The 17,636-nt window shown below is 36.3% G+C and overlaps 1 protein-coding gene across 1 annotated transcript in view; it reads right to left on the minus strand.

Annotated features, from left to right (window-relative positions):
- The window catches only part of LOC133629949 (ATP-binding cassette sub-family C member 12-like), a 62,921-nt gene that overhangs the window by 27,769 nt on the left and 17,516 nt on the right, over positions 1-17,636 (minus strand). The window contains exons 10-14 of the mRNA XM_062021093.1: positions 13,488-13,595; positions 9,193-9,444; positions 9,055-9,126; positions 8,507-8,631; positions 5,889-5,961 (exon numbers count right to left, since the gene is read on the minus strand). Of these exons, the coding sequence (XP_061877077.1) occupies positions 5,889-5,961; positions 8,507-8,631; positions 9,055-9,126; positions 9,193-9,444; positions 13,488-13,595 (630 nt within the window). The remainder of the gene's footprint in view (positions 1-5,888; positions 5,962-8,506; positions 8,632-9,054; positions 9,127-9,192; positions 9,445-13,487; positions 13,596-17,636) is intronic.

The raw sequence follows: 17,636 nt of genomic DNA on the forward strand, positions 1-17,636 counted from the left end.
TGTTGGTTAGGGTTAGGGCTTGGGTTGGGGGTGGGGTTAGGGTTAGGGTTAGGGTTAGGCATAAAGAAAAATAGTTGGCTAGGGTTAGGGCTAGGGTTGGGGTTGGGGTTAGGGTTAGGGTTGGGGTTAGGGTTAAAGTTAGGATTAGGGTTAGGGTTAGGCATAAAGAAAAATAGTTGGTTAGGGCTAGGGTTGGGTTTATGGTTAGGGTTAGGGTTGGGGTTAGGGTTAGGGGAAGGGGGTGGTTAGGGTTAGGGTTAGGCATAAAGAAAAAAGTGTTGGTTAGGGTTAGGGCTTGGGTTGGGGGTGGGGTTAGGGTTAGGATTAGGGTTAAGTTTAGGGTTAGGCATAAAGAAAAATAGTTGGTTAGGGCTAGGGTTGGGTTTATGGTTAGGGTTAGGGTTAGGGTTGGGGTTAGGGTTAGGGGAAGGGGGTGGTTAGGGTTAGGGTTAGGCATAAAGAAAAAAGTGTTGGTTAGGGTTAGGGCTTGGGTTGGGGGTGGGGTTAGGATTAGGGTTAAGTTTAGGGTTAGGGTTAGGTTTGGGTTAGGGTTGGGGTTGGGGTTAGGGTTAAGGTTAGGATTAGGATTAGGGTTAGGGTTAGGCATAAAGAAAAATAGTTGGTTAGGGCTAGGGTTGGGGTTAGGGTTAGGGTTAGGCATTAAGAAAAATAGTTGGTTAGGGTTAGGGTTAGGGTTAGGGTTGGGGTTAGGGTTAAGTTTAAGGTTAGGGTTAGGGTTGGGGTTAGGGTTAGGATTAGGGTTAGGGTTAGGCATAAAGAAAAATAGTTGGTTAGGGCTAGGGTTGGGTTTATGGTTAGGGTTAGGGTTGGGGTTAGGGTTAGGGGAAGGGGGTGGTTAGGGTTAGGGTTAGGCATAAAGAAAAATAGTTGGTTAGGGTTAGGGTTATGGTTGGGGTTAAGGTTAGGGTTGGGGTTAGGGTTAGGGTTGGGGTTAGGATTAGGATTAGGGTTAGGCATAAAGAAAAAAGTGTTGGTTAGGGTTAGGGTTTGGGGTGGGGTTAGGGTTAGGGGTAGGCATAAAGAAAATAGTTGGTTAGGGTTAGGGGAAGGGGGTGGTTAGGGTTATGGCTAGGCATAAAGAAAAAAGTGTTGGTTAGGGTTAGGGCTTGGGTTGGGGGTGGGGTTAGGGTTAGGATTAGGGTTTAGTTTAAGGTTAGGGTTAGGTTTGGGTTAGTGTTAGGGCTAGGGTTGGGGTTTGGGTTAGGATTAGGATTAGGGTTAAGGTTAGGCATAAAGAAAATTAGTTGGTTAGGGCTAGGGTTGGGGTTAGGGTTAGGGTTAGGATTAGGGTTAGGCATAAAGAAACATAGTTGGTTAGGGTTAGGGTTAGGGCTAGGGTTGGGGTTGGGGTTAGGGTTAGGTTTAAGGTTAGGGTTAGGGTTGGGGGAAGGGGTTTGGGTTAGGTTTGTGGTTAGGGTTAGGGTTAGGCATAAAGAAAAAAGTTGGTTAGGGCTAGGGTTGGGTTTATGGTAAGGATTTAGGGTTATGGTTGGGGTTGGGGTTAGGGTTAGGTGTTGGGGTTAGGATTAGGGTTAGGCATAAAGAAACATAGTTGGTTAGGGTTAGGGTTAGGGCTAGGGCTAGGGTTGGGGTTAGGTTTAAGGTTAGGGTAGGGTTAGGGTTGGGATTAGGGTTAGGGTTGGGGGAAGGGGTTTGGGTTAGGGTTAAGGTTAGGATTAGGGTTAGGCATAAAGAAAAAAAGTTGGTTAGGGCTAGGGTTGGGGTATATATGTACAACATGTATATGTACATGTAAATATGTACAACATGTATATGTACATGTACAACATGTATATATACATGTAGATATGTACAACATGTATATGTACAACATGTATATGTACAACATGTATATGTACATGTATATATGTACAACATGTATATGTACATGTACAACATGTATATGTACAACATGTATATGTATATATGTACAACATGTATATGTACATGTACAACATGTATATGTACAACATGTATATGTACATTTATATATGTACAACATGTATATGTACAACATGTATATGCATATGTACATGTATATATGTACAACATGTATATGTACATGTATATATGTACAACATGTATATGTACAACATGTATATGTATATGTACAACATGTATATGTATATGTACAACATGTATATGTACATGTATATATGTACAACATGTATATGTACAACATGTATATGTACAACATGTATATGTACATGTAAATATGTACAACATGTATATGTACAACATGTATATGTACATGTAAATATGTACAACATGTATATGTACATGTAAATATGTACAACATGTATATGTACAACATGTATATGTACATGTAAATATGTACAACATGTATATGTACATGTAAATATGTACAACATGTATATGTACAACATGTATATGTACATGTAAATATGTACAACATGTATATGTACAACATGTATATGTACATGTAAATATGTACAACATGTATATGTACATGTAAATATGTACAACATGTATATGTACAACATGTATATGTACATGTAAATATGTACAACATGTATATGTACAACATGTATATGTACATGTATATATGTACAACATGTATATGTACAACATGTATATGTATATGTACAACATGTATATGTATATGTACAACATGTATATGTACATGTAAATATGTACAACATGTATATGTACAACATGTATATGTACATGTAAATATGTACAACATGTATATGTACATGTATATGTACAACATGTATATGTACAACATGTATATGTACAACATGTATATGTACAACATGTATATGTACATGTAAATATGTACAACATGTATATGTACAACATGTATATGTACAACATGTATATGTACAACATGTATATGTACATGTAAATATGTACAACATGTATATGTACAACATGTATATGTACAACATGTATATGTACATGTAAATATGTACAACATGTATATGTACAACATGTATATGTACAACATGTATATGTACATGTAAATATGTACAACATGTATATGTACAACATGTATATGTACAACATGTATATGTACATGTAAATATGTACAACATGTATATGTACAACATGTATATGTACAACATGTATATGTACATGTAAATATGTACAACATGTATATGTACAACATGTATATGTACAACATGTATATGTACATGTAAATATGTACAACATGTATATGTACAACATGTATATGTACATGTAAATATGTACAACATGTATATGTACAACATGTATATGTACATGTAAATATGTACAACATGTATATGTACAACATGTATATGTACAACATGTATATGTACAACATGTATATGTACATGTAAATATGTACAACATGTATATGTACAACATGTATATGTACATGTAAATATGTACAACATGTATATGTACAACATGTATATGTACAACATGTATATGTACAACATGTATATGTACAACATGTGTATGTACAACATGTATATGTAAAGTGGGGCAAAAAAGTATTTAGTCAGCCACCAATTGTGCAAGTTCTCCCACTTAAAATGATGACAGAGGTCTGTAATTTTCATCATAGGTACACTTCAACTGTGAGAGACAGAATGTGAAAAAAAAATCTAGGAATTCACATTGTAGGAATTTTAAAGAATTTATTTGTAAATTATGGTGGAAAATAAGTATTTGGTCACTTCAAACAAGGAAGATCTCTGATTCTCACAGACCTGTAACTTCTTCTTTAAGAAGCTCTTCTGTCCTCCACCCGCTACCTGTATTAATGGCACCTGTTTGAACTCGTTATCTGTATAAGAGACACCTGTCCACAGCCTCAAACAGTCAGACTCCAAACTCCACTATGGCCAAGACCAAAGAGCTGTCGAAGGACACCAGGAAAAGAATTGTAGACCTGCACCAGACTGGGAAGAGTGAATCTACAATAGGCAAGCAGCTCGGTGTGAAAAAATCATCTGTTGGAGCAATTATCAGAAAATGGAAGACATACAAGACCACTGATAATCTCCCTCCATCTGGGGCTCCACGCAAGATCTCATCCCTTGGGGTCAAAATGATCATGAGAACGGTGAGCAAAAATCCCAGAACCACACGGAGGGACCTGGTGAATGACCTGCAGAGAGCTGGGACCAAAGTAACAAAGGTTACCATCAGTAACACACTACGCCAGGGACAGGGAATCAAATCCTGCAGTGTCCCCCTGCTTAAGCCAGTGCATGTCCAGGCCCGTCTGAAGTTTGCCAGAGAGAACACGGATGATACAGCAGAGGATTGGGAGAACGTTATGTGGTCAGATGAAACCAAAATACAACTTTTTGGTATAAAATCAACTCGTCATGTTTGGAGGAAGAAAATACTGAGTTGCATCTCAAGAACACCATACCTACTGTGAAGCATGGGGGTGGAAACTTCATGCTTTGGGGCTGTTTTTCTGCTAAGGGGACAGGACGACTGATCCGTGTTAAGGAAAGAATGAATGTATCGTGAGATTTTGAGCCAAAACCTCCTTCCATCAGTGAGAGCTTTGAAGATGAAACGTGGCTGGGTCTTCCAGCATGACAACGATCCCAAACACACCGCCCGGGCAACGAAGGAGTGGCTCCATAAGAAGCATTTGAAAGTTCTGGAGTGGCCTAGCCAGTCTCCAGACCTCAACCCCATAGAAAATCTGTGGAGGGAGTTGAAAGTCCGTGTTGCTCGGCGACAGCCGCAAAACATCAGTGCTCTGGAGAAGATCTGCATGGAGGAATGGGCCAAAATAGCAGCTACTGTGTGTGCCAACCTGGTAAAGACCTATAGTAATCCTTTGACCTCTGTTATTGGCAACAAAGGTTATATTACAAAGTATTGAGTTGAATTTTTGTTATTGACCAAATACTTATTTTCCACCATAATTTACAAATAGATTCTTTAAAATTCCTACAATGTGAATTCCGGGATTTTTTTTTCACATTCTGTCTCTCACAGTTGAAGTGTACCTATGATGAAAATTACAGACCTCTGTCATCATTTTAAGTGGGAGAACTTGCACAATTGGCGGCTGCCTAAATACTTTTTTGCCCCACTGTATATGTACAACATGTATATGTATATGTACAACATGTATATATACATGTACAACATGTATATATACATGTACAACATGTATATATACATGTACAACATGTATATATACATGTACAACATGTATATATACATGTACAACATGTATATATACATGTATATATGTACAACATGTACATGTACGTGTATATATGTACAACATGTACTGTATATGTACATGTATATATGCACATGTACTGTATATGTACATGTATATATGTACAACATGTATATGTGCATGTAAATATGTACATTAATATGTACATGTACATATGTATATGTACAACATGTATATGTACATGTATATATGTACATGTAAATATGTACATTAATATGTACATGTACAAATGTATATGTACAACATGTAAATGTATATGTACAACATGTATATATACATGTATATATGTACAACATGTATATGTACATGTATACATGTACATGTATTTATGTACATGTCAATATGTACATTAATATGTACATGTATACTACATGCCTCACAACAATGTCCCTCTAAAAAAATGCCACAAAAGAAAAAATAGAAAGGTATACATTTGTACATGTACAACATGTATATGTACAACATGTACAGTATATGTATATATGTACAACATGTATATGTACATGTAAATATGTACATTGATATGTACATGTACATATGTATATGTACATGTATACTACATGCCTCACAACAATGTCCCTCTAAAAAAACGCCACTACAGAAATAATAGAAATGCGTAAACAACAACAACAACAACAACAACAACAACAAAACCGACCTCAGTCTGGTCGCCGTGTGGGAGAATTTTCAGGTCCGCTCTGAGGCTGCACACGTCCAAAACGCTTTCATACCTGCAGACAGTGTCGTATCAATATTTTCCAAAAATATTGAATAAAAATATGAATTTCCAAAAATGAATCACATATTTTAAACCCAATGCTTTTCCCTTTCCCCAAATTCCCGTTTTTTTTTCTCCGGCATTTCCGGTAATTTTTATCCCCCATTGATGATGAATGGGAAACCTTCCTGTGATTATCATCCCTCAGCTATCAAGGCAGAAAGGAAACAAAATAGTAAAATCACACTGAACACTTAAAACTCTTACAAATAATGAATATGTAAGAAATGCTCCATAAAATGTAAGAAAATAGTGCAAAGTGTGAAAATGTAAACATAGAGAAACCTGAGAAGAACTACTTTCTGCAGGTTTAGTGGCAGGAAATAACATTTATTTGCCCTGTTATTCTTATTTAACTACGGAAAGGAATTTTTGTTATGCAGTAATTGTTTAATATATTATGAATATTATCGGTCGATATCGATAATTATTGTCATTTTTTTATGATTTATGGAAAATAAGGAGCAGGAGAATATTATTTATTTGAAATGTAACTTCCTGTGATTATAATCCCTGTCAAGGCAGAAAGGAAATGTCAACACAAGCATGGAAAACACTTTTACGATGTAAACAAAATACTAAAATCACACTTAATTAACAATAAGCTCTTAAAAATAAGGAATATAATAATAATAATAATAATATATTATATTTGTAAAAGGCACTTTACATTGAGTAAACAACCTCAAAGTGCTACAGTGTATGAAAAAAAAATAAGATAATAAAAAAATAAAAAAAAATAAAAACTAGAACAGCCAAATAGCTAAAAGTATTATGCATATATATTAAAAAAATGTTTTTTTTTAAAAAGAAGGGTTTTTAATAGAGATGTCCGATAATATCGATAAATGCGTTAAAATGTAATATCAAAAAAAAAAAAAAAGTAATATCGGAAATTATCGGTATCGGTTTTTTTATTATCAGTATCGTTTTTTTTTTTTTTTTTGTTAAATCCACATAAAAAACACAAGATACACTTACAATTAGTGCACCAACCCAAAAAACCTCCCTCCCCCATTTACACTCATTCACACAAAAGGGTTGTTTCTTTCTGTTATTAATATTCTGCTTCCTACATTATATATCAATATATATCAATACAGTCTGCAAGGGATACAGTCCGTAAGCACACATGATTGTGCGTGCTGCTGCTCCACTAATAGTACTAACCTTTAACAGTTAATTTTACAAATTTTCATTAATTACTAGTTTCTATGTAACTGTTTTTATATTGTTTTACTTTCTTTTTTATTCAAGAAAATGTCTTTAATTTATATATCTTATTTTGTTTGATTCATTTTTTAAAAAAAGTACCTTATCTTCACCATACCTGGTTGTCCAAATTAGGCATAATAATGTGTTAATTCCACGACTGCATATATCGGTTGATATCGGTATCGGTTGATATCGGTATCTGTAATTAAAGAGTTGGACAATATCGGCATATCGGATATCGGCAAAAAGCCATTATCGGACATCCCTAGTTTTTAAGCCTTTTTCTAAAAGCATCCACAGTCTGTGGTGCCCTCAGGTGGTCAGGGAGAGCGTTCCACAGACTGTGAGCGGCGGAGCAGAAAGCCCGTACATGTCAGAAATGCTTCATAAAGTGTAAGAAAACAGTGCAAAGTGTGAAAATAACACCCGACCGAAAGGGTTCACAAAGGTTGTTAAACGCAAACGTTTAGTTTCGCTGCTGTGCAACTATTTTTTTTGGAGGATTTTAGAGATAAAGGGGAGGTGCAACAACAAGCAGTAGTTTAGCAGAGAGCCAAAATGGAGATGACGTCTTTTAAGCAGAGGATGAAAACATGTAAAAAAACATGGAGAAACCTGAGAAGAACTATTTTCTGCAGGTTTAGTGGCAGGAAGTTACAGCTGTGCTCTAAAGCAGTGGTCCCCAACCACCGGGCCGCGGCCCATTGGTGGCCCGCACAAGAAATTTAAAAACATTTTTTTTTTTTTTTTTAATGAAATCAAAATAAAAAACACAATATATACATTATATATCAATATAGATCAATACAGTATGCAGGGATACAGTCCGTAAGCACACATGATTGTATTTAATTATGTAAAAAAAAAAAAAAATATTTTTTTTTTTTTTTTTTTTTTTTAAATGAAATCAACATAAAAAACACAATATATACATTATATATCAATATAGATCAATACAGTCTGCAGGGATACAGTCCGTAAGCACACATTATTGTATTTAATTATGTAAAAAAAAATATATATATATATATATAAATACACCCCCCCCCCCCACCGGTCCGTGGGGCAAATTTTCAAGCGTTGACCGGTCCGCAGCTACAAAAAGGTTGGGGACCACTGCTCTAAAGGGTTCTGTGTTCCCCCTATAGAGAACTGTCACCATAAAGGTGTATGTTCAACCACACATGTTCCACGTGACCTGATAGTAGTTTTTATGACACTCTCACATTTACTGCTATCAGCTGACGAGGACCAGAAAGGAACTTTGTGTCAGGGCGGATTACTTGTCCTTGTCCAGGGATGATCCCATGAGGATGTTGTCTTGTACGCTGCCATGGAAGATCCAAGCCTGCTGGGACACGTAAGCAAACGTCCCGTCGGCCGCAACCGAGCCCTGGAGGAGATGCATCTGGAACACAAAGACCGACATGAACACCGAATCAAATATGGAAGTAGTCATGTTTATTCATCTGGACTGGAGGAGGGAGATCCTTGGAGAATCCTGGATGATCACAACAAGACTTTTGATAGCACAAGAATGGGGCAAGGAAATGGAGTATAAATATTTGGGGTTTTGGCACCAGCCGCTGGACTAGATGTGACCAATCTAAGTCTAAGACTAGATGTGACCGATCTAAGTCTAAGACTAGATGTGACCGATCTAAGTCTAAGACTAGATGTGACCAGTCTAAGTCTAAGACTAGATGTGACCGATCTAAGTCCAAGACTAGATGTGACCGATCTAAGTCCAAGACTAGATGTGACCAATCTAAGTCTAAGACTAGATGTGACCGAGCTAAGTCTAAGACTAGATGTGACCAATCTAAGTCACCTGCTCCAAAATGGTGGAAATCAGCGAGGTCTTCCCACTGCCAACATTCCCACAGACGCCCAGCAAGTTTCCCTGCGGGGACAAAAGGACACAAATTGACTTCTGCATTCGGTTCTGGTCCTCCGGCACGTGGCTCACCTTAGGGAGTGTGAAGGAAATGTTCCTCAAAGTTGGCAGAACGTCACGTTCTCCATCCTGGGACACCTCACTTGCCTGGTGTCCCACGTCGCCCTCGCCTGGCGCAGTACCGCCCTTGTCCACGGTGGCTTGGGGGGCGCTGCGGCTGGCTGGCTTGTTCCAGGACAAGGTGGCGTTGTCAATCACGATGGCCGAGTCGCTGTCCGTCCTTTGCACCAAGTAGGGGTCTGGGTTCTGGATCAGCAGTATCTTCTGAAGAAGAACATGAGGGAGAGATTATACAGTAAAGATACGATATCACACATTAAAAATAGATACGGTGCAGTAAAGGTGTGGTATCAAACATTAAAAATGGATACGGTACAGTAAAGATACGATATCAAACATTAAAAGTACATAAGGTACAGTAAAGACGTGATATCAAACATTAAAAGTACATAAGGTACAGTAAAGACGTGATATCAAACATTAAAAATAGATACGGTACAGTAAAGACGTGGTATCAAACATTTACAAAATATATGGTACAGTAAAGAGGTGGTATCTAACATTTAAAAAATATACAGTACAGTAAAGAGGTGATATCAAACATTACAAATGGATACGGTACAGTAAAGAGGCGGTATCAAACATTAAAAATAGATATGGTACAGTAAAGATACGATATCAAACATCAAACGTGGATACAGTACAGTAAAGATGCGATACCAAACATTAAAAATAGATCCGGTACAGTAAACAGGTGATGTCAAACATTAAAAATGGATACGGTACAGTAATGATGTGATATCAAACATTAAAAATGGATACGGTATAGTAAAGACGTGATATCAAACATTAAAAATAGATACGGTACAGTAAAGATACGATATCAAACATCAAACGTGGATACGGTACAGTAAAGATGCGATACCAAACATTAAAAATAGATCCGGTACAGTAAACAGGTGATGTCAAACATTAAAAATGGATACGGTACAGTAATGATGTGATATCAAACATTAAAAATGGATACGGTATAGTAAAGACGTGATGTCAAACATTAAAAATAGATACGGTACAGTAAAGATGTGATATCAAACATAAAAAAATGGATACGTACAGTAGAGACGTGATATCAAACATTAAAAATGGATACGTACAGTAGAGATGTGATATCAAACATTAAAAATCTATACGGTACAGTAAAGAGGTGATATCAAACATTAAAAATGGATACGGTACAGTAAAGATGTGATATCAAACATACAGTATATATGCAGCATATAAATTTCCATATTAAAAAAAAAATTGGTGAAGAAAAGTCCACCGTGTAAAATAATTTGGCGTTTAAAAATTCAGTGTAAAATAATACAAATCTTGCAAAAATTCAGTGTATAAATTTCAATTAAAAAAAAAAAAAAAAAGTGCAGAAAATTTCACCGTATAAAATAATTGTTTAAAAATTCAGTGTAAAATAATAAAAATTGTGCAAAAATCAGTGTAGAAATGTCAATATATTAAAAAAAATCAGTGCAGAAAATTTCACTGTGTAAAAATTCAGTGTAAAATAATAATAATCGTGCAAAATTCAGTGTAGAAATTTCAATATGAAAAAAAAAAAAATCAGTGCAGAAAATTTCATTGTGTAAAGATTCTGTGTAAAATAATTTGGTGTTTCAAAATTCAGTGTAAAATAATAAAAATCGAGCAAAAATTCAGTGTATGAATTAAAAAAATAAAATAAAAAATCAGTGCAGAAAATTTCACCGTGTAAAATAATTGTTTAAAAATTCAGTGTAAAATAATAGAAATCCAGCAAAAATTCAGTGTATAAATAAAAAAAAAACCAAAAAAACTCAGTGCAGAAAATTTCACCGTGTAAAATAATTGTTTAAAAATTCAGTGTAAAGTAATAGAAATCCCTCAAAAATTCAGTGTATAAATTTCCATATATAAAAAAAAATCAGTGCAGAAAATTTCACTGTGTAAAAATTCAGTGTTAAATAATAATAATTGCGCAAATTTCAGTGTAGAAATTTTAATATGAAAAAAATTAAATAAGTGCAGAAAATTTCATCGTGTAAAAATTCTGTGTAAAATAATTTGGTGTTTAAACATTCAGTGTAAAGTAAAACTAATCGTGCAAAAATTCAGCATATACATTTCAATACAAAAAAAAAAAATCGGTGCAGAAAAGTTCACCGTGTAAAATAATTGTGTTTAAAAATTCAGTGTAAAATAATAAAAATAGTGCAAAAATTCAGTGTATAAATTTCAAAAATAAGAAAAATCAGTACAGAAAATGTCACCGTGTAAAATAATTGTTTAAAAATTCTGTGTAAAATAATAAAAAATCATGCAAAAATGTATACATTTCCATATATAAAAAAATCAGTGCAGAAAATTTCACTGTAAAATAATAACAATCGTGCAAAATTCAGTGTAGAAATTTCAATATGAAAAAAAAAAAAATCAGTGTAGAAAATTTCACAGTGTAAAAATTCTGTGTAAAATAATTTGGTGTTTAAACATTCAGTGTAAAATAATGCTAATCGTGCAAAAATTCAGCATATAAATTTCAATATAAAAAAAAAAAATCGGTGCAGAAAAGTTCACCGTGTAAAATAATTTGGTGTTTAAAAATTCAGTGTAAAATAATAAAAATAGTGCAAAAATTCAGTGTATAAATTTCAAAAATAAAAAAAATCAGTGCAAAAAATGTCACCGTGTAAAATAATTGTTTAAAAATTCTGTGTAAAATAATAAAAAATCATGCAAAAATGTATACATTTCCATACATAAAAAAATCAGTGCAGAAAATTTCACTGTAAAATAATAATAATCGTGCAAAATTCAGTGTAGAAATTTCAATATGAAAAAAAAAAATCAGTGTGGAAAATTTCACCGTGTAAAAATTCTGTGTAAAATAATATTAATCGTGCAAAAATTCAGTGTATAAATGTCAATATATAAAAAAATCAGTGCAGAAAATTTCACTGTAAAATAATAATCGCGCAAATTTCAGTGTAGAAATTTCAATATGAAAAAAAAAAAAAAAGTGCAGAAAATTTCATCGTGTAAAAATTCTGTGTAAAATAATTTGGTGTTTAAACATTCAGTGTAAAATAATACTAATCGTGCAAAAATTCAGCATATAAATTTCAATATAAAAAAAAAAAATCGGTGCAGAAAAGTCCACCGTGTAAAATAATTTGGTGTTTAAAAATTCAGTGTAAAATAATAACAATTGTGCAAAAATTCAGTGTATAAATTTCAATTAAAAATAAGAAAAATCAGTGCAGAAAATGTCACTGTGTAAAATAATTGTTTAAAAATTCAGTGTAAAAAAATAATACAAATCGTGCAAAAATTCAGTGTATAAATTTCCATATATAAAAAAAAATCAGTGCAGAAAATGTCATCGTGTAAAAATTCTGTGTAAAATAATTTGGTGTTTAAACATTCAGTGTAAAATAATAATAATCGTGAAAAAATTCAATGTATAAATTTCAAAATAATAAACAAAAAATCAGTGCAGAAAACTTCACTGTGTAAAATAATTTGTTGCTTAAAAATTCAGTGTAAAATAATACTAATCGTGCAAAAATTCAGCATATAAATTTCAATAAAAATAAAATAAAATCGGTGCAGAAAAGTTCACAGTGTAAAATAATTTGGTGTTTAAAAATTCAGTGTAAAAAAATAAAAATCGTGCAAAAATTCAGTGTATGAATTTCAATTAAAAAAAAAAAATCAGTGCAGAAAATTTCACCATGTAAAATAATTGTTTAAAAATTCACTGTAAAATAATAATAATCGTGCAAAATTCAGTGTAGAAATTTCAATATGAAAAAAAATCAAAAATTGCAGAATATGTCATTGTGTAAAAATTCTGTGTAAAATAATTTGGTGTTTAAACATTCAGTGTAAAATAATAATAATCATGCAAAAATTCAGTGTATAAATTTCAATATAAAAAAAAAACAGTGCAGAAAATTTCACCGACTCGCCTTGGTTTAGGAATTTTGTATAAAAATATCAAATGTCTTTTTATCGACCTTCCTTTTTTGGTCACCATGGTGACGGCCACATCACGGTGCGGACGCCTTGTTTTTTTTGCACGGAGACGGCAACAATCCGTCATGTGGAACACTAACACGCCGCAGCCTCCGCCAGTTGCCAGGCAACCGCTCGGCCACCCAAAAAAAAACAACAAAAAAAAACGCTCTCCGGGAAGTTTGCGGCAATGAAAGGAAATAAGAGCGTTTAATGGGAGACGGTCTCCAAGACTCAAAGAAGAAAGACAAACAGACCTTGAGCCGCGAGACGGACACGGTGGCCTCGGCCAGGGTCTTGACGGACATGGGCATCAGAGCCAGGCAGAAGCGCATGGCGTTGAAGATGGCGATGGTGGTGAAGGCCTGGGGACCACAACATGTCATCGCTAGTTCATCAATTGTCCAATAGATATGGAGACAAAACAAATGTCCACTGCAGAGGACACTGGCTCTCAGGAGGATATATTACAGTGAAAACTCATTTTATACTAAAATAACTATTTTACCCTAATGTATCATAAGTGATACACACCTTTTAGTCCTCTACATCAGTGGTCCGGTACCGGTCCGCGGACCGATTGGTACCGGGCCGCGCAAGAAATTAAAAAAAAATAAATAAAAAAAAATAATTTTTTTTTTTTTAAAATTAAATCAACATAAAAACACTATATATACATATTGTGTATGTGTATGCCAATATAGATCAATACAGTCTGCAGGTATACAGTCCGTAAGCAAACATGATTGTATTTCTTCATGAAAAAAAAAAAAAAAAAAAAAAATCCCCCCCCCGGTCCGTGGGACAAATTTTCAAGCGTTGACCGGTCCCCAGCTACAAAAAGGTTGGGGACCACAGCTCTACATCAGTGTCATATGTTTTTTTTTTTAATCTAAAAAGCCTGATGTATCAGATCACATGCATGCATTACACGTGTCGTCCACAAGAGGGCAGTAGTTGGCTTATTAGAGGACTGTCATGACACACCTGACTTTGGAAGAGAAACTTTGAGAAATTTAAAATAAATACGGTAATAAAATCTTATTTTTTTATTGACACATCAGTACTAACAGTTAATCTGTTGATAGAAGGTGAAATTACTTAATATTTCATAATGCATTTTAGAGTAAAATTGTTTTGAAAATGTGTATCAAATATGAAACAACAGGTATTAACTCTTAATTGGTCATTTGGTATTTTATTGTATTTCATGTATTATAAATGTAATGGAGCAACATACAGTCTTTACATGTTTTAAATACAATGTTTACTTTACACAATATGGTATACTTACAGGTAAAAATGTATTGTTTTATTATTTAATGGTGATAAGGTAAATAAATGGTTAAATGGAAGGTAAAATAAGGTAAATAAAAGGTTAAATAAGTTAAAGGCAAGGAAAAATAAAAGGTTAAAGAAGGAATATAGACGATAAAAGACGTTCAAAGAAGGTAAATAAAAGGTAAATGAAAGAATATACAAGAAAAATTAGGTTCAATAGAAGGTAGTAAATATAAGGTAAACGAAGGATAACAGAAGGTAAAAAAAAACAAGATATAAAATAAATAGAATGTAAAATGAAGTAAATAGAAGGTAAATAAGGGTAAAAGTTAAATAAAAGGTAAAATAAGTTAACTACATGGTAAAATAAGTTAAATCAAAGGTAAAAGATGGTCAAAGAAGGTGAACAGAAGGTAAATACAGGGTAAAAGAAGTCAAATACACGGTAAAAGACGTCAAATAGAAGGTCAAATAAGGTAAATAAAAGGTAGATAAAAAAAGGAATATAGAAGATAAAAAAAAGGTAAAAGACGGTTACAGAAGGTAAATACAAGGTAAATAAAAGAATATAGAAGGTGAAAGACGGTCAAAAAAGGTAAATACAAGGTAAAAAAAAAGGAATACAGAAGATAAAAAAGGTCAAAGACGGTCCAAGAAGGTAAATAAAAAGTAATGACGGTTATGGCGAGTACACAAATCTTTATTTCATGAAGTAGACCATGAAGGTGTGGCCTACTCACTTCAGTGGTGTGCAGGTTTAAGACCGCTAAGGTGTGGCCTACTCACTTCAGTGGTGTGCAGGTTTAAGACCACTAAGGTGTGGCCTACTCACTTCAGTGGTGTGCAGGTTTAAGACCACTAAGGTGTGGCCTACTCACTTCAGTGGTGTGCAGGTTTAAGACCACTAAGGTGTGGCCTACTCACTTCAGTGGTGTGCAGGTTTAAGACCACTAAGGTGTGGCCTACTCACTTCAGTGGTGTGCAGGTTTAAGACTCCTAAGGTGTGGCCTACTCAATTCGGTAGGGTGTAGGTTTAGTCCCACCAAGGTGTGCACCATGAAGGTACGACCTACTCACCTTAGTGGTGTGCAGGTTTAAGACCGCTACGGTGTAGTCTACTCACTTCAGTGGTGTGCAGGTTTAGTCCCACCAAGGTGTGCACCATGAGGGTGTGGTCTACTCACTTCAGTGGTGTGCAGGTTTAAGGTGTGTTCTACTCACTTCAGTGGTGTGCAGGTCTAGTCCCAGCAAGGTGTGCACCATGAAGGTGTGACCTACTCACTTCAGTGGTGTGCAGGTTTAAGACCGCTAAGCAAGGTGTGCACCATGACGGTGTGGCCTACTCACTTCAGTGGTGTGCAGGTTTAAGGTGTGTTCTACTCACTTCAGTGGTGTGCAGGTCTAGTCCCACCAAGGTGCGCACCATGAAGGTGTGGTCTACTCACTTCAGTGGTGTGCAGGTTTAAGACCGCTAAGGTGTGGCCTACTCAATTCAGTAGGGTGTAGGTTTAGTCCCACCAAGGTGTGCACCATGAAGGTACGACCTACTCACCTTAGTGGTGTGCAGGTTTAAGACCGCTACGGTGTAGTCTACTCACTTCAGTGGTGTGCAGGTTTAGTCCCACCAAGGTGTGCACCATGAGGGTGTGGTCTACTCACTTCAGTGGTGTGCAGGTTTAAGGTGTGTTCTACTCACTTCAGTGGTGTGCAGGTCTAGTCCCAGCAAGGTGTGCACCATGAAGGTGTGACCTACTCACTTCAGTGGTGTGCAGCTTTAAGACCACTAAGGTGTGGCCTACTCACTTCAGTGGTGTGCAGGTTTAAGACCGCTAAGGTGTGGCCTACTCACTTCAGTGGTGTGCAGGTTTAAGACCACTAAGGTGTGGCCTACTCACTTCAGTGGTGTGCAGGTTTAAGACCACTAAGGTGTGGCCTACTCACTTCAGTGTCCCAGCTATGGGTAAATAACCCCAGCTATGGGCGAATAGTGAAAACCGCCTCAACGGTGGACCAGGCGGAAGATGGCGGCAGCGGAATGCACCACAACGGCTGGGAAGGCGGATGAAGGCTGCAGCAAAGACGGGTCCCCAGTCGTCTTGGTCTCCATGCCACTGGACCCTGGCCCGCTCAATGCCAAGGACTGTGTGGTGGCTGACCGTGCACCAGTCTCCCCACATTAAAAGATTCCACGCACAGGCGTCCTCCTACGGAGGACAGTCATACTCGTTTCGAGTGACCGCCGACGACGACGACTCACTTCAGTGGTGTGCAGGTTTAAGACCACTAAGGTGTGGCCTACTCACTTCAGTGGTGTGCAGGTTTAAGACCACTAAGGTGTGGCCTACTCACTTCAGTGGTGTGCAGGTTTAAGACTCCTAAGGTGTGGCCTACTCAATTCGGTAGGGTGTAGGTTTAGTCCCACCAAGGTGTGCACCATGAAGGTACGACCTACTCACCTTAGTGGTGTGCAGGTTTAAGACCGCTACGGTGTAGTCTACTCACTTCAGTGGTGTGCAGGTTTAGTCCCACCAAGGTGTGCACCATGAGGGTGTGGTCTACTCACTTCAGTGGTGTGCAGGTTTAAGGTGTGTTCTACTCACTTCAGTGGTGTGCAGGTCTAGTCCCAGCAAGGTGTGCACCATGAAGGTGTGACCTACTCACTTCAGTGGTGTGCAGGTTTAAGACCGCTAAGCAAGGTGTGCACCATGAGGGTGTGGCCTACTCACTTCAGTGGTGTGCAGGTTTAAGGTGTGTTCTACTCACTTCAGTGGTGTGCAGGTCTAGTCCCACCAAGGTGTGCACCATGAAGGTGTGGTCTACTCACTTCAGTGGTGTGCAGGTTTAAGACCGCTAAGGTGTGGCCTACTCAATTCAGTAGGGTGTAGGTTTAGTCCCACCAAGGTGTGCACCATGAAGGTACGACCTACTCACCTTAGTGGTGTGCAGGTTTAAGACCGCTACGGTGTAGTCTACTCACTTCAGTGGTGTGCAGGTCTAGTCCCAGCAAGGTGTGCACCATGAAGGTGTGACATACTCACTTCAGTGGTGTGCAGGTTTAAGACCGCTAAGCAAGGTGTGCACCATGAAGGTATGACCTACTCACTTCAGTGGTGTGCAGGTTTAAG

This window comes from Entelurus aequoreus, linkage group LG02 (assembly GCF_033978785.1).
Source record: "Entelurus aequoreus isolate RoL-2023_Sb linkage group LG02, RoL_Eaeq_v1.1, whole genome shotgun sequence".
Lineage (NCBI taxonomy): Eukaryota > Metazoa > Chordata > Actinopteri > Syngnathiformes > Syngnathidae > Entelurus > Entelurus aequoreus.